This window comes from Mus musculus, chromosome 3 (assembly GCF_000001635.26).
Source record: "Mus musculus strain C57BL/6J chromosome 3, GRCm38.p6 C57BL/6J".
Classification (NCBI taxonomy): Eukaryota; Metazoa; Chordata; class Mammalia; order Rodentia; family Muridae; genus Mus; species Mus musculus.
The window spans coordinates 123,212,413-123,236,626 of record NC_000069.6 but is presented as its reverse complement, the minus strand read 5'-3'; the positions used below and the strand labels follow the sequence as shown (position 1 = coordinate 123,236,626).

General features: G+C 41.9%; 1 protein-coding gene across 2 annotated transcripts in view; it reads left to right on the top strand.

The window, feature by feature from the left end:
• Positions 1-458: 458 nt before the first annotated feature.
• Synpo2 (synaptopodin 2) overlaps positions 459-24,214 on the top strand; it is a 159,650-nt gene continuing 135,894 nt past the window's right edge. The window contains exon 1 of one of the 2 annotated variants that reach the window (XM_006500925.3): positions 459-724. In XM_006500925.3, the coding sequence (XP_006500988.1) occupies positions 620-724 (105 nt within the window). In that variant the 5' untranslated portion in view covers positions 459-619. The remainder of the gene's footprint in view (positions 725-24,214) is intronic. The other variant, NM_080451.2, reaches the window with a different exon arrangement.

The following is a 24,214-nucleotide window of genomic DNA, read 5'->3' as shown; positions in this document are numbered from 1 at the left end:
AAGCACAATTTCAGAAAACATTTTCAAAAATGCTCTTGTTTTATTCCCCCCACCCCTTAAAGGGTTGCTTTCTTCGGGCAGCAGGTAGAACAGCAACGAAACTTGTTTTATCTTTTCTTTCTCATTCATCAATGTGGCAAACATAGAAGTGTTTCTTTGAGAAAGTCTAACTCTCTAGTAATGAGAGAGCTTACGTTTTAGCTGCTTACTTGTGGAGGTTAAAACTCCCACAGCCCGGCTACTATTTATAGAATAATTAAATCTCGGTTCTATTCAGGTGCTGGCACGGAATCTGCTAAAGCAAGAGCAATGTTGTCCTCCCCGCTCTCCATTGGCCCCATTCTGTCCCAAACAGGGATTTTTCTTTTAGTGCGAGGCTCTGTCCTTTTAGCTGAAAAGTGGGCCGAGCAAAGAGCGTGACGCAAGAGAGGGCGGTACAGGTGCTGGGAGGGCGGTGGGGAGGCTCGGCCTCCGCGCACTTTCCCCGCAGCCGGCAGCGGGGCAGCCTTGCGTCCTGCACCCTCTGCACCACCAGCCCAGCTTAAGACGCGTCCTCTCCTGCACCGCGGCTTCCCCTGGCTTTCTCAAGCTCTTGATGCTGCCCAACTGAAAGGAGAAGATGGGCACCGGAGATTTCATCTGCATTTCCATGACTGGAGGGGCGCCCTGGGGGTTCAGACTGCAAGGAGGCAAGGAGGAGCAGCAGCCTTTGCAAGTTGCAAAGGTAGGAGGACCGAGAGAGGCTGTTGGATGCGGGGAAGGTGGGGAGGGGGATGAAAACAACCTGTTGATGGTCTTTCAGGTCATTTGCTTGTCTTCTGCGCTGTTGGTAAACTTATCGAGAATGTGGCTTTAAAAAAAAATTTTTGTGGGAAAATGTATACCATATGTCATATAATTAGCTATCAATCAACGGAGGGAATGCTAATCCTATCATGTGAAATACAGGCTGGTTAATTATCATCTGACAGCCAGCAACCTTAAGCTGCTTCCATAGCATTCTCTCCTTCATGTGTTGCTGGACTCTCCACAGAGGAGACAGGCCTCAGCTCCCCGTAACCACTGGGCATGGACATTTGGTGGGCTCTAACAAATAATTGGTAGTGACATTTATTGTGCAACAGGCGTAAAAGGACCAGTTTGGGGCAATAATCTTTAAGGTATAAAGAACTGTCATGAGATCTGTTTAAGAGACTAGCCTTTTAAGGATTTAAAGAACTGTATATTCCATTGACTATACTCATGTGGCTAAGAGCTCAAGATAGTCATAGATACTTTATTATTTTTTAAAAAATTTATTTTATTAAAATATAATTACATTATTTCCCTCCACTCTTTTTCCTTCCTCCAACTCTGCCTATGTACCCTCCTTCCCCAATTTCTGGATTCTTCTTTAATGTTTAAATATGTAAGTATGTATTTATGTATGTATGTATGGGTACATATATATGTATATATATATGCATAAACTATATAAGTACAGCCTGCTGAGTCTCGTCAGTGTATTCACAGATTCTTTACAATGCATTAATTACAGCTTTCTGGTGCACCTAATAGCTATTTAATACGTTGTTTATCTTTGTCACATTAGATTGATTTTCAGTTTAGCATAATACCCATAATCTCATTTAGATTCGAACTGGCATTCAGCTAAAATGAAGTTAGAAAGCAAGAAAGTAAAAAACTTTTCATCAAATGTTAACATGGAACTGTAGAATTCTGTGCCAGTATTGGAAGGCATCAAAGGTTACTTTCTTGTTGCATAGCTATAGCTAAAATGAATCTAGGCCTCTATGAAGCCCATGGGTCACCGCCTTTGTAGCTATATTCTTTTTTCCCTTTCATAAATGTTCCCTGTGAAGACCGACGTTTCTTTGAAAATTTCTGCTCTCGAGCATCTATTGGAACATTCTTTCTTTGGTAGTTGAATCCTGCCACCTAGTGAGAGGTGCAGAAATGGAAGTTGTGAGCACAGAACTGGAAGATGAAAGCCACTTAGATCTAGAAAGTTCCTCAGACGTCCCAGGTCTTTTAGTTCTTTTGGGACATGGTGTCCTCACCTCGAGCTCCTGTTTGGGAGGGCAGAGAGATGAAAGGATTGGAAGGGAGCTCTGCTGGAATCCTTTAGGAGCCAGGAACCAACAGCAGATAAAACGTGAATGCCAGATTCAGCACATTGCACGGCCTAGGAGACGAAGGCAGATTTGCTCAGTCGTAGCTGGTTGGTTGGCTCCCTGTCAGCCGAGATTTGGGTTCTACTTGCAGTTCGGCCTGAGGCTCGTCAATCACCAGCCCTGACTCAGTTGCCATGGAAGAGGAGATGTTGCCTGGGATAGGGAAAGAGAAACTCCAGGAAGAAACCGTTGCTCACTCACTCACTAGTCCTAACAGCATGTGCTTCAGGGTCCCCCGCCCGCTGACTGCAGTGTGGGGACAGGGGTGGCTGAGAGCTGTGGTTCTGCACAGGATTTGCCATGGCCAAGCCGGGAAGGCACAGTGGATGGTGGGTTTCTTCTGAGTTCTCTGATGCACTGGCTAGTTTAACTCTGTGAAGCCAGTTGCTGAGGGAAGGGTCCTGTGGGCCATCTTCCATCAATCTCTCAATCACCAGGCTGTGTGAGGGTCAAGAAAGAACACTGAGCGGACATTCCTCAGAAATCATCTTTCCTAAAATATCCAGGCAGTATGTTGATGGCTTTAGAGGATTGTTACGAAAGCAACTAGGTCTTCACTCTAATGATCTAATTTGTCAGAGGCTGGGGATGTAGGTCAATGGCAGAACCTGTAGGAGGTTCTGAGTTCATTCCCCAACACTCCTCCACACCACATTGTATAATTTCCTAGTTTATTTAGGGTCAATTTTAAAATGCTATCGTGAAACCTTTGAATGTTTGCTTAATTTGTGGTTTTGTGGGTACTCCACACCCTACCATCTGCTTTTTCCTCGTATGTTAATGGGTTGTAAAATGAGTTAAATGAGGTATAAACCTCAGATAACCATGACTGTGTCTTTCCCCAGACCGTGTTCATCATTGGTTCAAACTTATTATATTTGATTTTTTTTATATTTATCATACTTGTTTTAGAAAGCTAGAAAGCTTAAGTCACTAACTCAACTCAGTGGGCAAACCTTCAGGAAAGGCTCTTCACAAGGTGAAGTGAATGTCCGTTGCCTGTAGCCTGTCTTTCTCATGATGGCTGAGTGACCTCCAAGTAGGAGAGAGTAAGTAAAGGAGCTGAAAGCTAAGTGGAAGAAGATAGCTCGCAAGCTAAATAAAGAATATGCACACAAAACCCATGGGAAGAAGAGGCAGGGGTATCAAGGCAGTCATCCACATCTGCATAGTGAGTTCTAGGCCAGCTTAGGCTACATGACATCCTCTCTGAACAAAATCCATACAAGTAATTAATTTTAGAGTTAAAAAGTAGGAGCGTTTGTATAAGATGGAAAATTTAATTACAGCGAGTACTTGTATCATGCCCTTTAGCTTGTAATAAAATATTTAAACATCTAGGTTATTTTATAATCCTATGTAGAAATCCTAACTGGCTGAAATAGTAGTATAAAATTCAGCATCATTAAGATTAGGAATTTAATTACTTTTTAATTCCCAGGAAATATCTTTCTAGTAAAAAAATTAGTTACTTATGAGAGATGCACAAGTATTTTTTAACATTTGCCTGGTATACTGAACAGTATACGAACCCTAAAAAAGAGAAGAATTTTAGTGAACGTTTTCATTGACATTTAAACTGAAAAACTTAAAGTCCAAGTAACTGGTATTTTTCTCTACATCTGTAATGCAAAGCAAGCCTTTGTAACACACACTCAAAGGATACTCTTCAGGAAAGCAGATTCTTAACTCATCCCTGGAGCACGTTTATCTAGACAGAAGACCCCGTTGTATGTGTGTTTGCAAATTTCCTCATGAAAAACGATGTCGGTGTCTTCACATTATCAAACTCTCTTTGGGGACATGTGCTTACATGGCCAGGTCCCTGGCAGTCTCTTGGCAAACCCCTTGGAGAAATCTCTCTATAAAGACTTGGAGAAAGTTTTCTTTTACAAGCTAACCTTACAATTAAAAACTGACTTACATTTTAAAGGTAATGAGCAAATAGATGGGTCAGACTAAATATAAATTAAGGTGATCCACCACAGAAGTTTGTTTTAAAAAAAATAATCTTGGGCTGGTGAGATGGCTCAGCGGGTAAGAGCACTGACTGCTCTTCCAAAGGCCCTGAGTTCAAATCCCAGCAACCACATGGTGGCTCACAACCATCTGCAATGATATCCGATGCTCCGATGCCCTCTTCTGGTGTGTCTGAAGACAGCTACAGTGTACCTACATATAACAATAAATAAATCTTTAAAAAAAAAATAATAATCTTATGGCCTGTTTCTTGTCCTGAGTTAGTGACTTTGAGGTTGACCCTGGCATCCAGATTGCTTAACATTCCAAGGGGAATTTTGATATGTAAGTGAAACACAAACCCTGCTGAAGAGAGCTGAGATCACCCATGCCCGCTAAGACCTGACGAGAGCCTGGTGTGTCCTGTGAGCTCTTCCACATTCATCCTGTCTCAGAGTAATAAGGGGAGGACCAGGGAAAGGCTAAGAGCTGTGTTTGAGTCCCTGGCCTTGTGAGCAGGTCATGATTACAAATAGAGGATTTCTCCTTCCAATGTCAAGATAAGTGATCCACTGGAACAAGAAGCCCCACAGTGACCAAGCTAAATGCTGGGACTCCCTGAAAGATGGGACAGTGCACATTTGTTCCCATTTGATTTTGTCAGTTGGTGTGATAGAATGAGAATGGCTCCCATCGGCTCATGTGTTTAAGTACCTATTCACCAGGGAACAGGACTGTTGAGAAGGATTAGAAGGATTAGGGGGGCGTGGCCTTATTGGAGGAAGTGTCATTGGAGGTGGACTTTGAGATTTCAAAAGCCCATGCCAAGCCTAGTCTCTTACTCTGCCTCCTGCCAGGATATAAAGCTCTCATTCACTTCTCCAACACCATGCCTTGCTGCCTGCTGCTTTGCTCCCCACCATGACTGTAACTGACTAAACCTCTGAATTGATAAACAATCTCCCAATTAAATGCTTTCCTTTATAAAAGTTGTTTTGGTCATGGTGTCTCTACATAGCAATAGATTACTGACTAAGACAGTGGGCTCCCTGTAAATGGAAGTATGTGGTAGTGATGAGAAGAAGTAGAGAAATACAGAGGCGGGTGGAGAGAAGGGAAAGAGGACAACAGAGGAGAGAAAACAATTTATTAAAATCACTTCAGTTTAATATCTAATAATACTCAGAGTACTGTTTGATCAAGGATTTTAGAATCTGACATCAGCTAAGGAACTCATCTTTAGATCAGCTACAAGTAAGCCTTGGCCTATCAGCCAAAAAAAAAAAAAAAAAAAACCATCCTGGGTCTTGTGAATCCAGTCTCAACTGCTGTGAAGTCATATGTGTGACTGCTCTGATGTTCCAGAAAATAGTCTTAGGGTGGATTAGGGAGTACAGGGAGGGATAACTAACACTAAAGACACTTCAAAATAGTCACATGGTCACCTACATTAGAAGCATTAGAAGCTACTGAATTTATACGTGTGTGTGTGTGTGTGTATTGTATGTATACATGTATATAAAGCACACACACACACACACACCTTAACTGGAGTTACCCTTTACTAAAGAAACAATGCTCCTTATAGACAGCACAGGGCAACAAATAAAACTCCCACAGCTCTAAGTAGGACGGCATTGTCATCAAATCCTCCCTCCCAAGCTTAGAGAACCCTGTGGAAGAGGAGGAAGAAAGAGTGCAAGAGCCGGAGAGGATGGAGAGCACCAGGAGAACAAGTCCATCTTAATCAACTGAGCAAGGCTCAAATGAACCCAGAGGCTGAAGCAGCAAGCACAGGGCCTGCAGGGTCTGCACCAGGTCCTCTCTGATTCTTGTGTCTTCTCTTGGGGCTCTTTTCCTTCTGTTGGGTTGCATTGTCCAACTTTAATGTGATGTTTGTTTGTTTTTTTTAATCTTATTTTTATTTTGTTATGTTTTTCTGTTCTTTTCATTTATTTCTACTGTTTGCTGTTTCCTTCCACTAACTTTGGGTTCAGTTTATTTTTGTTTTTCTACTTCTTTGAAGTGCAATTTCCCCTTTCCCTACCTTCCCTCTGTTTTTCCCTCCCTCAGTTCCCTCCCTTTCCCCCTCCCTTCCCTCCCTTCCCTCCCTTCCTCCCTTCCTCCCTCCCTCCCTTTCTCCCTCCCTCCCTTCCTTCCATGTACAAGATTGAACTTAGGGCTTCCTGCATGCTACACAAGCATTCTACCACTGAATAGTACCCCAAACTACTTTTTTTCCTTTTTTCTTTTGTTTTTTAAAGACAGGGTTTCCCTGTATAGCCCTGACTGTCCTGGAACTCGCTCGGTAGATCAGGCTGGCCTTGACCTCACAGAAATCCTCCTGCCTCTGCTTCCCAAGTGCTGGGAATAGAGGTTCTTGCCACCGTAGGCTCTAACATGTAGTTATCACAAGACTTAACAAAGAATACACTATAACTATAAAAGCTTATGTTGATTATAGTTATAAAAGATTATGATACAAAGTTTTAATGCAACAAAAGAAGGAGATAAATTTACCTGTTAATTCTGCCTTCTCTGATTTTGAGTTTGTGTTGAATGGTACAAATTATGTTCTTATGATATATATACCTCCATTAAAAATGTGTGGTTATTGGGCTGGACAGATGGCTCAGCAGTGAAGAGCACTGGCTACTCTTCCAGAGGTCCTGAGTTCAGTTCCCAGCAAGCACATGGTGGCTCACAACCATCTGTAATGGGATCTGATGCCCTCTTCTGGTGTGTCTGAAGACAGCTACAGAATACTCACATACATAAATTAAATAAGCAAATCTTTAAAAAAAAAAAACCTTGTGGTTATTGTTTTAATAGTTTTACTTTTTAAGATTTGTTTTATTTTTAACTCTGTGTGCAAGTGTGTGCACACGTGTGTGTGAGCATGCGTGTGCACACACACATGCATGTGTCTGTGCCTCAGGAGAAGGCACTGGATCGCTTGGGGCTAGAGTTCCAGGTGGCTGTGAGCCGTCTGACGTGGCGGCTGAGAACAGAACTCTGGTCCTCTGGAAGAACACTGTGTAGTCTTAACCACTGAGCCATCCCTCCAGTCCCTAAATAGTCTTACCACTTAACCTTTACACTTAAAATAGAAGTGATTTGTCTGTCACCACCACTTGACTAGAGCAACTCAACTGTGTACTTGCATTGTACCAGGGAATCTCATACTTTCCAGTGTTTCTATGTTACTCATTGCATTGATTTCTCTTTTAACTTGGAAAGCACTTGGACATTTTTTTTCTTTTTCCTTTTTAGTTTTGTTCCACCGGATACATGGGGTTAGGTTCTTTGTTATTCTTCTACAACCCCCACCCCATCAACCTTTTAAATCTCTTATGCTTCTCTGTTTACATACATAGAATTATTTTTTCTTTTCTAATTGAAAAGAGATTTTCTTTCATTCAATATATTCTGATTATAGTCTCTCTTCCCCCCAACTCTGCCCAGATTCTCTCTCTACTTTCCCGTTCACCCAAAACCCCTTTGTCTCTCATTAGAAAACAAACAAGCGTCATCAACAACAGCAACAGCAACAACAATAATGACAACGAAAGATAAAATAAAAATGAACAAACCAGATTAGGGCAAAACAGACAGGCAAACAGACAAAAACAAACAAAAGATCCACAGGAAAAAAAACACAAGAAACACATATAGATGCTGAGAAATAGACATTTGCACATGCAGAAAACCCATGAAAGCTGGGCATGGTGGCACACGCCTTTAATACCAGCACTTGGGAGGCAGAGGCAGGCGGATTTCCGGCCTGGTCTACAAAGTGAGTTCTGGGACATCCAGGGCTACACAGAGAAACCCTGTCTCAAAAAAACAAAACAAAACAAAACAGAACAAAACAAAACTGGAAGTCATGGTATATAAGCCAAAGATTTGTAAGGAAAAGAAAATCCCTGGGATTGTTTTTGTCTTGTAATAAATTATGAGTCAAACAAACAAACAAACAAACAAACACAAGAAAAAACTTCCTCCAAAAATACTATTGAGATTATTCTATGTTGGCCATCTAGGGCATGAAGCCTGCTCTTAAATGTGGTTTGCATGCTTAGTGAGGCTCCAGTGGAGATAATTAATCTTTCTTTCTGGGCAGTTAACAGTTGGAGTTAGTTTCCATGTTAGGGATGAGACTTGTGTCTACTTTCCTCTCAGTCTTGGGACCCCATCTGGCTTATACCTGCGTAGGTCCTGGGCATGCTGCCTTGTCTCTGTGAGCTCATGTGTGTCAGTCCTGCCGTGACTGAAAGGCCTTGATCAGAGGATGGCATCCTCCATCCCCTCTGGCTCTTACAGTTTTCTGCCTCTTCTTCTTCAGAATCGGCTGAGCCACGAAAGGAGGGCTTTGATGGAGACATCTCATGTAGGACGGTGTGTTTCAAAGTCTTCCGTTCTTTCATTCCAGTTGTGGGTCTCTGTTCCCATTGACAGCGCGGAGAATCTTCTTTGGTGATGGTTGTGCAAGGCACTTAGCTGTGTGCACAACAGAATGTCGCTAGGAGTCATTTTATTGCTATGTTTCTTTAGTAGTACTTAGTACTTAGTTCTCTCCTAGGTCTGTGGCCTTTTTAGTCTCAGACTCTTGGGTACCTAGGCAGTGTCAGGCATGGGTTCTATCTCATGAAGTGGGCTTTAATTCCAATCAGTTACTGATTGGTTACTCCTACAAATTTTGATCCACTATTGCATAACAGGGCATCTTATAGCAGGTTTACAGCTGGGTTAGTGTTTACCTTTCTCCTTTGGTAGTATGCATCATACTTTCCAGCACCATGGACACTAGTTAGTAGGGGTGAGGGCTCTATGTAGGCACCAGCTCACTTTCTCCGGGTTCAGTGAGTTATGTAGGTGGTGGTGTAAGCAATAGGGCCTTACCGTCAGTTCGTTGAGAGCAACTGAGAAAGAACCTTGGCAACAGTCTCTGTTGCTTTTGGTCAGGGTTTTATTATGGCAACAGAAAGGAAAACAGTATTAGAAAATTGTACCAGATGCATTGGTAATTGCTGTGACAACCTGATCTTGTTGCTTTGAGAGCTTTGAGTTGGAAAAGCCATGTGTTCAATGGGCTGTTCCTTGGGAGCTTAGGAGATAAGAATGTTGAGAGAAATACAGATGACTGAGGCCCCATTGCCTGTCTGTCCCAGGAGTGCACTTAGACATTTGGGAATTTTTACCCTTCCTTCCTTCCCTCCCTCCCTCCCTCCTTCCTTCCTTCCTTTCTTTTTCTTTTAGACAAGATCTCACTTAGTACTCTACGTGAGCTTGGTTTGGTACTGACTGTGTAAAACAGGCAGACCTCAAAGTTACCACCAGCTACCTCCTCAAAAATAACCCTAAGTACTTGGATTATAGATACGTGCCACCTCACCTAGCCTTTAAAAATATTTATAAATGATTTATGGGGAAATGGAGAGGGACGTGCAATAGGATTGAGACAGGGTTTCAGACATGCTAAGCTGTTGTCAAGTTTGCTGTACACACAATGTAGACCTTAAGTTCCCAGTCCCCCTGACTCCACTTTACAAGCCGCTGGGATGGATGACAAGGATGACAAGCCAGCCATGCCCTACGGCAATGTGCACTTCTTACTCTTTTAAAAATTAAGTTCTATGTGTGAGTGTTTTGCCTGCATGTAATTAATGTCTTTGTGCTATTTGTATTCCTGGGGTCTACAAAGGCAACGAACAAGGTATCAGATCCCCTGAAACTACAGATGGCTGTGAATTGCCGTGTGTGTGTGTGTGTGTGTGTATACAAAAGAACTGTGTGCTGCTGTTACATGGGGCTTGCCGTGTGTTCCATGTGCTTCTGCCTAGAACTTTGCTCATGTGTCTGCCTCCCCCAGATGAATGATATCCAATTGCTTTGACTCTTCCTGTCTCACGCAGAGATCCATTGCTGTGAAGACACACCATGATCAAGGCATAAAATAAAATAAAGCATTTAATTGGGGCTGGCTTATAGTTTCGGAGGTTTAGTCCATTATCATCATGGCAGGGAACATGGCGGCACAAAGGCAGATAAGGTGCTGGAGTAGTAGCTGAGAGTTCTGCATCCGATCCACAGGCAGTGGAAAGAGAAAGCCAATGGGACTGGCTTAAGCATTTGAAACCCAAAGCCCATGCCCACTTTCTCCAACAAGGTCACACATCTTAATCTTTCTCACTCTTTCAAGTAGGGCCACTCCCTGATAACTAAGCACTTAAACATATGAGCCTGTGGAGACCATTCTTATTCAAACTACCACAGAGCCTTATGAAGTAAAATTTTTGAGCAAATCCCATACCCCCCACAATATATATATATATATATATATATATATATATATATATATATATATACATATATATATATATATATATATGTGTGTGTGTGTGTGTGTGTATAGTGTGTTTATATACAGTGTGTGTTTATATACATATATAACATATACATATAATATAACATAATGTATGCTATATAAAATATATACTATATAATATATTTTTACTTATATAATGAATGTATATAATATATGATAAAAGTAGTGGGGTAGCAGTATATATTATAATATATATACATATATATAATACATGTACATATGTATTACATACACATATGTCATCAAACACACACACACATATATATATACATGCATACATACATACATACATAGTATTAATCTGATAATATTTTACTTTTAGCGTAAGTGAAGAAAAATGAATAAAAGAATAAAAGGTAAAACCAGCAGTATTTAAAAACCAGTTATTACTTGCTAGTGCAAAATGTTCTTTTATTTCTATTTAAATTTTTTTAAGATTATTTATTTTATGAATGATTTGTCTGCATGTATGTATGCATATCATGTGTGTGCCTGGTGCCTACAGAAGTCAGAAGAACGCATCAGATGCCCGGGAAATTAATTTACAGATGGTTGTAGCTACCACATAGATACTGGGAACCAAAGATCTAGTAAGATGTTACTTACTTCAGTACTTGAGTTTAAATACTACCATAGCTGATGAAGATAATCTTAGAGAATATATAGACACCTGTTGAGAAAATGAATCCTTTTCTGAAAGCCATTTCCATCCTATTAATCAGCAGTGCAAAGACTTTTAGAGCTTATTATATAGATACATTTTTATATTTTAGTGTTAAATAGTACTGTGTTTTACATTTGAAAAACAACAGACCACATTTGAATTTTTTTCTAGTTAGGCCTGCAGAAAGGCCATTTCAAAGGATAACTTACAAATATACTTTATAAAAGTATCACTGTTGGAAACATTTTCAGCATCTGTTTTAAAAACATTTTTTTCTGTTTCATCTTTTTTTTTTTTTTTTTTTTTGCTAAAAGCTGATCCCAAACATCTCAGTGTTAGAGGACACGCTGCATTTATTATTCTGCAACATGTCAGGTGACTAGACCCATGACTTAGCCTAGAGACGATGGGTAGAGTTAGAGTATTAATTTTCTGTCTAGTAAAATCAGAGCACCCTTAAGTTCTGTGCTTCTATTAAGGGTTTGATGAAAAAGCATCAAACGTTGGAGGGTTACAAATGCCTGTGTGGTGTATAAGTCTCTGTCTGTATCAGTATATGTCATTGTAACATGGTTCACAGATTTCTAACACAGTGTGCTGGTGTTTACCAGTCTCCATCGGTCACTGAGACTGGAGTGTCATGAGTTTGAGGCTAGCCTGGGCTAAAAAAAAGCCAACCAATGTAATTTTAATGTAGTTTAAATGTAAGTTTCTCTAAAATGTATTGCACTGATAAGACTGTTGGAATTTTACACTTCTATCTCATAACTATTGTACTCTAGACTTGCCAGCGAGTAAGGCATCCGGTGTGAGGCACTTCATAGCTTTGCCCTGGAATCTTTCTTTGCTGTTAATTCCTGAGAAAGCAGGTGCTTGCTCGATTATTGCTTGTACAGTTTAAAAAAAAAATGATGATTTTCCTTAAGGAATTTATTTAATTTTTAAAATTTCCATCCAATCCTTTTTCCTGTTCAATTCCCACGGAAAACAAAGGTCCATTTACTTCAGTGTTTGTTTGTTTGTTTGTTTGTTTGTTTGGAGATGGAGACAGAGTATTGCTTTAGCCCTTGCTGACCCGGGATTCACTATATAGCCCAGGCTATCCTCAAACTTAGAGTAATCCTTTTGCTTCGACTTCCCACGCACTTGAATATGTGAGCCACCATACCTGGTTTCTATTTCATTATTAAAATAAGATCTAAAAAATAACATAGACTGAGATATTCTAAAGGTATATGCACCTTCACACCAAGTATCCTTTAATGCATGAGTGTTCTGTTGCTATTTATAGCAACTTCCTAGGGTTCCATCCTTAACAATATTTGCTGAGAGATGTTGGCACATTATATTACTTTAGCCATTTTGAATTGGATCCACACCGATCTTTCTAAACTTTATCACTAGGCTTAAAACTTTGTAAAGTTTTCAATTTAGTACTGTCTGACTTCAGCCATTGTTGAAAAAAAATCACATCTAGTTTTTTTATTTTCCAGCAAACTTCCTCTGCAGCAAGAATGTATATAAATCTGGTCCTATGAGGCTTCTTGGTAGTTTCAACAATCTTGTCCCTATCCCAATGGGTTAAACAGTCTTATTTTTCAGTGTCAGGGTACCACTGGGGATGAGCAGGAGCAGAGATGGACTGGAATCAGCTCTTGTTCTAGCTTTACCCTTTGACAAGATTGTTGAAACTAAGTGGAAATGCATTATTTTTAACTAAAAGACATTTTTTTTTTTTTACAAAAAGAAATGTTTTAGCAAGAGTTATTTTGTGAGTGTTGATTATATTGAATTAGAGAAGTAAATGAAAATTTGCTTAATCAAATACAGAGAGCATGACAAAGCCTCTTCTCTCTTCAACTTGTCGTGAAGCCTCATTTTAGGTGAGGCAGTGCTGTAGCAAGGGTTCTATTGCTATGAAGAGACACCATGACCATAGCAACTCTTACAAAGGAAAACGTTTAATTGGGGCTGGCTTACAACCATTATCACCATGAGGAAGCACAAAGTACTGGACAGGTAGCTGAGTGTTCTACAACTGGATTCACAGGCAGAAGGAAGAGAGAGACACTGGGCCTGCCTTGAGCATTTGAAACCCCAAAGCCCACTCTCTTTGACACACTTCCTCCAACAAGGCTACCCATCCTAATCCTTTGAACCAGTCACTATTTAATGGTGCCATTCCCTATGAGCCTATGGGGGCCATTTCCATTCAAACCAACACAGGTAACTTCAGGGACCGTCTGAAATACATGCGTCTGCCCCACAGAACATCCCGTTACACGGCATCCCTCTCAGACCAGGTATCAAACTATAGCTAACTCCTAGTTAGAGCCCATTTCTTTGTCATCATGTAAATAAGACTATGTGCATGTAAGAGTCCAGCTGTTTTGCTAGCCATGCAGGTAAAGAGCCATCAGGCAAGAGCTGTAGGGGCAATTGCCTGGGATGAAAGCAGACGACAGTCCTTAAGGAGTGGTGTACACATTTCCATCAGAAACAGCTGTAAGAAATCCAATCTCCCAGTGATTTAACAAAAAGTAAGATAGATAATAGTAATCGTCATGGATAAGATAGACTATAATAGTAGTAGTGAGGATGATGATGGTGGTGGTGATAAAGGTCTCCCATGGAAACCCCGGCCATATTATTATTTTTATACCAGTAAAATATTGATATACTGGTCCTAAGTTGAACAAATTTAGCCTGTGATTTTAATATTTTCTCTTCATCCATTTTGCCTTTTCCTAATGCAGCAGCCTACTGAGCAATGTCTAGATCACTCTCTTCAGATGAATAATCACAGCTTCCTATGTGGAAGTTTGCTTGACTATACTGATAACCTTTCCTCTTCCTCCGCAATTGATTCACCCCACAAAAGATGAGGGTCAGGTCAAAAAGCGCTGAGGAGAGTTTGACTCATAGACCTAGTTCACTTTGTCCAAACCTAGAGCACAGAAGGATTTTATTCTCTAGCGTGTCAATCCCAAGGTTCGTTCTAAATGGTGATGATCTTAGTTAGCCGTTGTTTGGAGAACTGACCCACTAGAGGAACAAAAGCATTTCCACACTGGGCACCTCTTAGACTGTAGCTTTCAAAACGTTTTTCTGGTCCTGTTTCCTCAGCTGTAGAGTAGGATTTTGTATAATGAGTTTTCTGGTTTTGATGGTAAAAATGTTGGACTATTATTCAGTGGCACAGGTCATCTGCCTTACGTGTAAGGGCCGTGTGCCGAGATGCTTGCTTGGCACATGTAAGTCACGCGGCAAAGGGTGTGTCATTATTCTCATTGTTATGTTTGAGGCAGAGCCTCATGGATTGCAGGCTGACCCCCAACTCTCAGGGTAGTCAAGGATGCCTTCGGGGCTCTGATCCTCATGCCTGACTTTCCAACTGCTAGGACTGCAGGAGTGTCTCCAGGGTCACCTGGGCGTTACTGTGTCTCTAGTTAAAGATGGAAGGCATTGCCTTATGGGTAAGGTTTACTGTCATCAATTCAGATATACAGACAAAAATCAGGAGTAGAAAACATCCATAGAGAATAGCTTAGGATAGTCATTTCACACGATGCAGCTTTTCCTTCTCTTGTTTGTGTGTTCATGCATATATACGTACATATGTATTCTAGTGAATATGTATGTGTGTGTGTTTGTGTGCATGTGTTTGTGTTTATGTGTGTGTGTGTGTGTGTGTGTGTGTGTGTGTGTACCAGAGAGCAACCTCAGGTGTTTCTCAGGAGTCACTCACCTCGGTTTTTGAGATGGAGTCTCTCAGTGGAATCTGAGGCTCACTGATTAGGCTGGTCTTGTGTACTACAAATGCGTACCACACAGTACCTGACTTTTTACGTGGATGTTAGGGGTTGAACTCAGGCCCTCAAGCATGAATGTCGAGCACTTTACCAACTGAGCCACGCCCCCAGTCTCAGTCTTTCACTTTTGACAAACACATTGCATGTTTACAATATCAGTTACTAATTGAGTTCTTCTGTTATGCAGTTTTTTTAAATCAATTTAAGACTATAGGTGCTGAAATTTTATATATATATAATATATTTAGTATATTATATATAATATGTCATAAATCATATATTCAGAAAATATATAATGAATGACACAATAGTATATTATAATATATTATATTGTATATTTCATGTATATTATAGTATAAGATAATTACATATTAACATATATAGTATGTAGATATTATATATAGTGTGTGTCCATGCTTATGTGTGAATGGGTGTGTGTGTGTATATCCATGCTTATGTGTGGATGGGTGTGTGTGTGTATATCCATGCTTATGTGTGGATGGATGTGTGTGTGTGTGTCCATGCTTATGTGTGAATGGGTGTGTGTGTGTGTGTCCATGCTTATGTGTGGATGTGTGTGTGTGTGTCCATGCCTATGTGTGGATGGGTGTGTATGTGTGTGTCCATGCCTATGTGTGGATGGGTGTGTCCATGCCTATGTGTGGATGGGTGTGTATGTGTGTGTCCATGCCTATGTGTGGATGGGTGTGTCCATGCCTATGTGTGGATGGGTGTGTATGTGTGTGTCCATGCCTATGTGTGGATGGGTGTGTGTGTGTGTGTCCATGCTTATGTGTGGATGGGTGTGTGTGTGTGTGTGTCCATGCTTATGTGTGTATGTGTGTGTCCATGCCTATGTGTGGATGGGTGTGTATGTGTGTGTCCATGCCTATGTGTGGATGGGTGTGTGTGTGTGTGTCCATGCTTATGTGTGGATAGATGTGTGTGTGTGTGTGTCCATGCCTATGTGTGGATGGGTGTGTGTGTGTGTGTCCATGCCTATGTGTGGATGGGTGTGTATGTGTGTGTCCATGCTTATGTGTGGATGGGTGTGTGTGTGTGTGTGTCCATGCTTATGTGTGTATGTGTGTGTCCATGCCTATGTGTGGATGGGTGTGTATGTGTGTGTCCATGCCTATGTGTGGATGGGTGTGTGTGTGTGTGTGTGTCCATGCTTATGTGTGTATGTGTGTATGTGTGTCCATGCCTATGTGTGGATGGGTGTGTGTGTGTGTGTCCATGCTTATGTGTGGATGGGTGTGTGTGTGTGTGTCCATGCTTATGTGTGTGTGTCCATGCCTATGTGTGGATGGGTGTGTATGTGTGTGTCCATGCTTATGTGTGTATGTGTGTGTCCATGCTTATGTGTGGATGGGTGTGTGTGTGTGTGTCCATGCCTATGTGTGGATGGGTGTGTGTGTGTGTGTCCATGCTTATGTGTGGATGTGTGTGTCCATGCCTATGTGTGGATGGGTGTGTGTGTGTGTGTCCATGCTTATGTGTGGATGGGTGTGTGTGTGTGTGTCCATGCCTATGTGTGGATGGGTGTGTATGTGTGTGTCCATGCCTATGTGTGGATGGGTGTGTATGTGTGTGTCCATGCCTATGTGTGGATGGGTGTGTGTGTGTGTGTCCATGCCTATGTGTGGATGGGTGTGTATCCACAGCATGTGTGTGGATGTCAGAGGACAACCTTGGTCTGTATCTCTTGATGTTCTCCACTGTGTACACCAGGCTGAGTAGACCACAAGCTTCTGAGAATTCTCCTGTCTCTACCTCCCATCTTTCAGTAGCCATTTGGGGGTTGTAGGTGTACACTTCTTTGTTGAACTTTTATAAGGGTTCTGGGGATCCAAACTCAAGACTTCACACTTTAACAATTGCTTTATCCACAGACCTATACTTCCAGTCTCCAAAATTATATAGTCTAGCCCAGGCTTGATTGGAACTCACTATGTAGACTAGGCTTGCCTTGAGCTCACAGAGATCACTCTGTCTCTGCCTCTGTAGCTCTGGGATTAAATGTGTGCTTCTACACATTACTAAAATTATATATTTCTAAGGCAAAATAAGGTTAAATGAGTGAGCCATTTAAAATGGTATGGATTTTAAAAGATCTACCACAATAAAATTGATTTATTACTTATTCACACATTAGTAAATGACTGTAACAGTTATGTAACTGTCAAGCTGCATTTACAGCGAGAGGACTTTATCTTTGTGGCTTCATCTCCTCGCTTTGAGATGGCTATAGTGAGAGCTGTGTTGACAAGACTTGTTTATAGGGTTAGAAATTATACATGATAATTACTTGAAGAAACGGTCAAGATTTTAAAAATCTGTTAGTAATCACCTTGGTGGTTTTTGAACTTTAAAAAAAAAATCAACTTTGTGCAGTCAAGGCTTTGATTCCGGGGAGTATTGGCAAGGCGTAGCTCTTTGTCCTCTTCCTGGGAGGTGGTGTTAATGGTTCCAGAATGTCATCTCTTTTTTATGGGATGCTCCATGTTTTAGGGTTTTATTGCTGTGATGAAACACCATGATCACAGCAACTTTTATAAAGGAAAATATTTACTTGGGACCGGCTTACAGTTCAGAGGTTTAGTTCAGTATTATCATGGCGGGAAGCATGGCAGCATGTGGGCAGACATAATGCTGGAGGAAGGAGCTGAGAGTTCTACATCTTAATCAGCAGGTAGCAGGAGAAGAACTGACTTGAGCTTCTGAGATCACAAAGCCCTCCCCCACAGTCATACACTTCCTCCAACAAGGCCACACCTCTTGCAACAAGGCCACACCTCCCGCAGCAAGGCCACACCTCCTGCAGCAAGGCCATGCCTCCTAATAGTGGCACTCCCTAAGGGCCAAGCAGTCGCACACCTGAGCTATGGGAACTATTCCTATTCAAAACCCGACACCCTATCATTCTTTGGTTGGAAACAGCACGTGGAACTCATTATGGAGGGATGAAATCATTTCACGTGCTTAGGAACCCTAAAAAGAAATAAATGGATTCTTGAATCGTCCCTGATAACTGTAGAACAGAGTTCTCTGAAGTCAAGAAAGAGAGAGAGACAGACAGACAGACAGACAGACAGACAGTGCCCCGCCCTTGGCAGAGGCTGCTGAACACCCTTCTTTCTCCCTCCCTTTCCTGTCTCCTGTCTCCTGTCTCTGACATTAGAAGCTATTACTATATAAGGTTGCTTTTCCTAAGTGATGATAATATATTACACTTGTTGGTGCTTTTGGATTTTCAAAGAATGGTCTTTTATCTTTATCAATCAAGAGCAAACTAAGGTGAACCCCAAACCTGTGAGAGACGAACACCATAGATGTCTCCATCATTATTTTTCATTTCATGAAAACGTAGCCTTTCTCCCCTGGATGGTGCTCCATGTGACTTCTGTAGATTATAAACATAAGCGGGCACTTTTGGTGGACACAGGAAGTAGAATCCCAGTGGTGGGCTTTCAGGTCTAATCTGCAGGCTGCCCGTCTACCAGATGAAGAGTTGCAAATTTGAGCAGTTTTGCCCCAGGCAGAATGGAGCAGCGCTTGGCAGAGAGGCAACCCAGGAACCAGTCCTCCTTCTCCAGGAAGCTTGTTGCTCTTGCTCCCCTCCCTTTGACAAAATGACCTGATAGTTTTATGTTGACCAGGTTACCAGGGTCCTGTGAGCCACAGACATGGGGCTGAGAACAGATGCACAAATTCATTTAGGCATCCGGTGATGCCAGAGGTTCCGGAAAGTATCCTCATTATTACTCATTACTCTGGCCCCCTGCATCCCTTTAACAATGTGAAGGGAAAATTGTTCCTTTGTCCACACTGCCCTTGCTCTCTTCTCACTCTTGACTGAGCTCTCTGTGTACTTCTTTGTGACAAAAAAATAAAATCACATTTATCTTGCCAAAATGCAAAGTAAATACATAGCATGTGTATATCTGTCCGTCTGTCTCCCTTTTCCCAACCCCCTTCTCTTTGTATATGGGTATGTGAAGAGAGAGAAAGACAGAAAGAAAGAGTGAGTGAGAGACAGAGAGACAGAGAATCTAACCCATTCTGCAGAAGTTGCTCTTTCAGGGAAAGGCAGCCACATAGATCTTTCAGTTGGAATATGAGATGAATTAGTCTGGGACATTGTAGGCAAGTCACTCTGTGACTTTGCGAAGTGTATAGAGACTCTTCTTAAGGTTCGTGAGGCCCTTCCCTTGGGTCCCCTGGCCTCTCTCCTGGTAACTCACACAGCCTTCTTCTGTCTCAGCCGCTACCTCTTTCAGGGTGAGCTATATTTTTTCCTGAATGTGTTCTTTTGTTTGTATCCCTTTAAGGAATGTTATTTACCTGTGCATACAATTTGTATAAAATCAGACCTTTATTGTCCCAACTGATTACCAGAGACCCCCATGTTTAATTTGGTGAGATATAAAATTGTATTTAATTTAAAAATGAGGACACCCCCAGAGGGTGCCAGGGGATTTACAAACATCACCCGAGCTTTGTGGATGAGAAGTGAGTTTGAGTTCATGTTCTTCGCTAAGTGTAAGCGTGACCTGAGAGGGCGCTGCAGGGTTGGAGCCAGTGGTGGACGACAGAGAGAGGAGGGCACAGGGACATTAGGGACACTCTCAATGACAAGGTGGAACTTTCATTTGAGCTCTAAATATCATGGGTTTCAGGCTGTGGCACACTTCCCTGAAGTTCCACAATGCTGTTAGTGATTTCACTAGTGGTTCTCCTTAAAAGATGTGCATTGCCACATGTCTGTTGTCCTTTTCTTCAAAAGTAGGAACCATGCCATTTCATAGTTCTTGGCATTGTGAATGACTAATACTGTGAGCGCCCGACTCGCCAGCAAGTAAGATGCCACAATAGGATCCTTCTGCACACGTTTATTGGGAGAGCATTGATTGCAGAGGCGAAAGACCCTGAGCCCAGAAATGGTGCTGCTTATATAGGCCTAGGAGTGCCGTGTCCATACCTGATTGGTTATGCTACCAGTACCTCATTAATATGCGTCGGGCCAGGCAGTGACTCGGCAAAAAACTCTTATGCACATGCGCACATAATCATGGGCGGTGGCCAGTGGTAGCCAGCGCCATCTTGTAATGGCGTTTGCGGCTTCCCACATAATACGAGCCGCATGTATGCACAACTAGGAAATTATGGCAGGCTGCACACATTGCTGAGGTGTAGAGTAAATTAACTAATGAGTCAATATGTCTTTTAATCTTAGGATAAGTGTGGTAGCTATTCACATTTATTTGTGTGTGTGTGTGTGTGTGTGTGTGTGTGTGTGTAAAGATAATCTGTAGGAGTCAAGTCAAGTCTCTCCTTCCACCAAGTGGTCACTGGGCCTTGAACTCAGGTGACCAGGCTTGGCCTTAAGTGTCTTTACCTGATGAGCCATCTTGCTGGCCCAAAGTAGTGTTACTAAGTTTAATTTGACAGTGTGCTATGAGAAAATGATTCAAAGGATAATTAAAGGAGTTACCCATGTGCTTTGTAGTATGTATATATTCATGCTTTCACTTGATCTTCTATGGTACCATGATGTACGTCCAGGTTTAGCGAGATGTGCACTGGCATTGGGTAAACTGTGAGTCTGGTTCAGTTTTGTTTTTAACAGCGTCACTGAGACGAATGGGCTCTCAGCTGCTCTATTTATAAAATGAAAAATTTAGAATAGATGATTTTATTGTTCGTTATGGTTATAGTCTATTTTTAAATCAAGAAGATAATAGGTGAAAGCAATGTCCATGTATGGCAAAATTTTCCCTAATTTAACAAAGACTTCATTTTTAGAAAGTTTAATTCTTTACATAGTATTATATGGAAATCCTATGTGCATTTCTTCAACTCATAGTTTCCAGGATACACACACACACACACACACACACACACACACACACATATATATATATATATATATATAACACATTTTTACTACATTTTACTTTTCAAATGATGAAAATGATAGTGAATCACTATCAAACTCATTGTGTCCCATTGCTTTGACTTTTAACAGGTGCTTGAAATAATAAAAATATCTTTGAAACAAATGACTTTTAAAATAAATTATCTCTTTATTAATTTTCTAAGTAATGAAATCGTTCTTCATTACATGTAAATTTAATCGGTCTTTTTCTTAAGAATGATTCACAATTCATGGCTTTAAGCACAGTTGGTGTTTTCATAAATCTAAGTTCTTTATTTGTGTTCTGGGTCAAGTATTATTTGCAGCTAAGAATTTTCTCATCCCTCTGCTGGAAATCCCAACAAGGCAAAGGAGTCGGGTTGTCACAGTTCTTTCCTTTATGACAGTTACGAAGCCGGTGAAGGAGCTTATGGCTAAACCTGAGAGACCTGAATTTGATCCCTGGGAACCTACAAGGTGCAGGGGAAGAGCTGACTCCCACACGTCATCCTTGACCTCCACGTATGCCCCCTGGACAGCACACAGCCACACACATAAAAATAAGTAACTCAACGCAGTTAAACAGTTTAATCTTAAAAACTTGCTGCAAGTGGCCTGGGGGTTCGAGTCTGTAGCGCACTCTCATGTGCAGGAAAGAGAAGGACATATTTGATGCTGCTTTTCTACATCTTAGCCCTTTAAATTTACTTGAAAGGAATTCAGATGAGTGACCTGTGTATCTGCTGTGTGTCAGGAGCGAAAGGAGAGCCACCCGGAGCCATTGGCTTCTACCCCAGATGGGGTCCTTTAAATCAAACCGTGTCTCTCCCCAACAAAGGGATTTCTCTTTTATGTTTAAAATAGCTAGACTTGAAAATAGATCTCACTTTTGGATTGCAATAAAACAGCATTGTCATTGTAAAAATAATTCAAACTGTACAGAAAGGACCAACGATGAAATGAAAATCATGCCAGCCAGAGATGCCACAGTAGTGACCTTCTGGCAATGGCACAGTAGGGTCCTGTCCTTCTAGGTTGCATTTCATGTTAGCAGGACTGCACTTAAGGTCTTTCTCTCTCTCTCTCTCTCTCTCTCTCTCTCTCTCTTTCTTTTTGACAGAGATTCTGATTGTAGCCCAGTCTGGCGTTGTAATCTCTGCCCTCAGCCTTCTAAGCTTGGAGGGTCATAGGTGCTCATCAGCACACTGTGGTAAAACATCTTAACAGTCTCTTTCTAACCCCTCTTTCAAACTGTAAAGGGTGAACCCAGGGCCTCTCGCATGCAAGGAAATAAAGGAATTAGAAAGCATTGAGGGGCAGATATCATTTAGGTGCACGGAATGATTGGAAAGGGTCCTAGACAGGCCTAGCAGCCTGGCCCAAAGGCCAACTCCTTAGGACCATTTAAGCTGCAGTATTGTGCAAGGCTCAGATGTAACATTCATGAAGCAGAAAGAAGGAACAGCTGTGAGTATCAATTCAGCCTGAAGATATCTAATGGAACAGAGAAAGAGACAGGGAGGCGGGCAGAGAGAGAAAGGAGGAGGGTAAGGGGGAGAAGAAGAGGGAATGAGCGCCCCTTTCAGGGTTGTAACTACCTGGGGTGTTGACACAGGTGTGGCCATCAGCCATATGGCTATGTATGGCCTTAGTTGAGTTGAGTGGTGGGGCCGACCCTGAGGGAGCTAAGATTTGCAAAGCATGTCTAAGATTTGAACCCATAGGAGTTTCTATGTTTGGGGATGTAGGGAAGTGGGGTGTCTGTGGGATGCAAATGCCAGTTTCCAGGTCTTGCTTAAGAACAGCTTGAGAAGTGTCAGGGACAAGAGCCTTGGGGGTTGTAAGAATTGTTTTCTGAGATGCTTAAATTGTCAGCATGGCCAGAGTAGGCACTGTGGAGACTGGTTGTTCTCGATGTTTCTTCTCATACATAGATCACATGTCTCATACATAGATCACATGTCTCATACATAGGTCATATGTCACATACATAGATCACATGTCTCATACATAGATCACATGTCTCATACATAGATCTTATGTCTCATGCATAGGTCATAGCAGATGCAGGGGGGATTGTGGGTCATATCTGTTGTTAGCCCTCCTTGGGAGGGCTGCCAGACATGTAAGTGGGTCTGATTCTGAGCATGGCAGAGGCATACTGCATTGCTGTTCTTAGGGCACTCTGATCCTGCTCTGTCATCTGTGTCATTCTCAGAACACCACTGGATCTTTATCTCTGACTCACAGCAGAAGTTGGAGTCCATATACCAAAGGCTATTGAAACCATATCATTACCATTATGATGTTAGGAGACAGTCTTACTCTGCAACCCAGTGTGGCCGCCCACGTGCTAGGAGTACAGGCTATCATGCCCCGCTCTAAACCAACGACAAACAGGACAACTCGACAGCTACACAGTGGCAAGGACTGATCGCTGTGTTCTTGGCTCCCTCCGTTTTTTAAGACAGGTGGGGGGGTGTGAACATAATTTCTTTTTTAACCCCCATATTCAGTTTTTCATTTATAGAATTTGTTTTACCGTGACCCACAGATCATTAATTCTCCTCCAGTGTTAGAAGTGCTCCTGTCCATTTTGAGGTGCTGTCACTCACCCAGGCACTATGCGAAGCACGCGTTGCTATTTTCCTCTCTCACCGCATCCTGGACACTGCCCAGGTGTGGTGTGGCTCGCTCCCCTCCGTCTGCCACACTCGACACTACAATCTCAGCTATTCCTTTTGAATCAAGCCCTCTGAGGAGAACTGTGGCGTGCACAGGTGAGCTCCCTCGGCTTTGTTTTTCCATCTCATCCTGAATTTGCTTGTTACCCAGGTAACATGCCTGTGCACATCTCCAAAGGAGGAATGCTGCACTGGACAGTTCCATTCATTCTGCTTCACCGAATTCTACTCTCCATGATGAAGAATGTCCAGAAATTCCTTCTTTCACTGGGTGTGTGCATTTGTGGGGAGTATAATTTGGATATACACAGTTGATATTTTCTGTCAGTTGGTGGAAAGAGCTAAGAAAGCTGAACTCTGTGCTCTAAGTTGTGGGGAATTCGTCTCCAGTCGAGCTGAGGTCTGAACCCCGATGGTCATAAATAACCTATATGACACGGTAGGCGTTCTCTCACTCTGGCCCCTGCCTAAGGTACCACCTCTCACAGCCCCCACAAGAGAAGCATGGTCAGTAGTGTAAGCAATGGCCCAAGCTTCTGACCTTCAGGCTAAACTCCTCCCCAGTTACCTAGCAACAGTGAAGACCATAAAAAGGGGTGCTCAGCCCCCACCT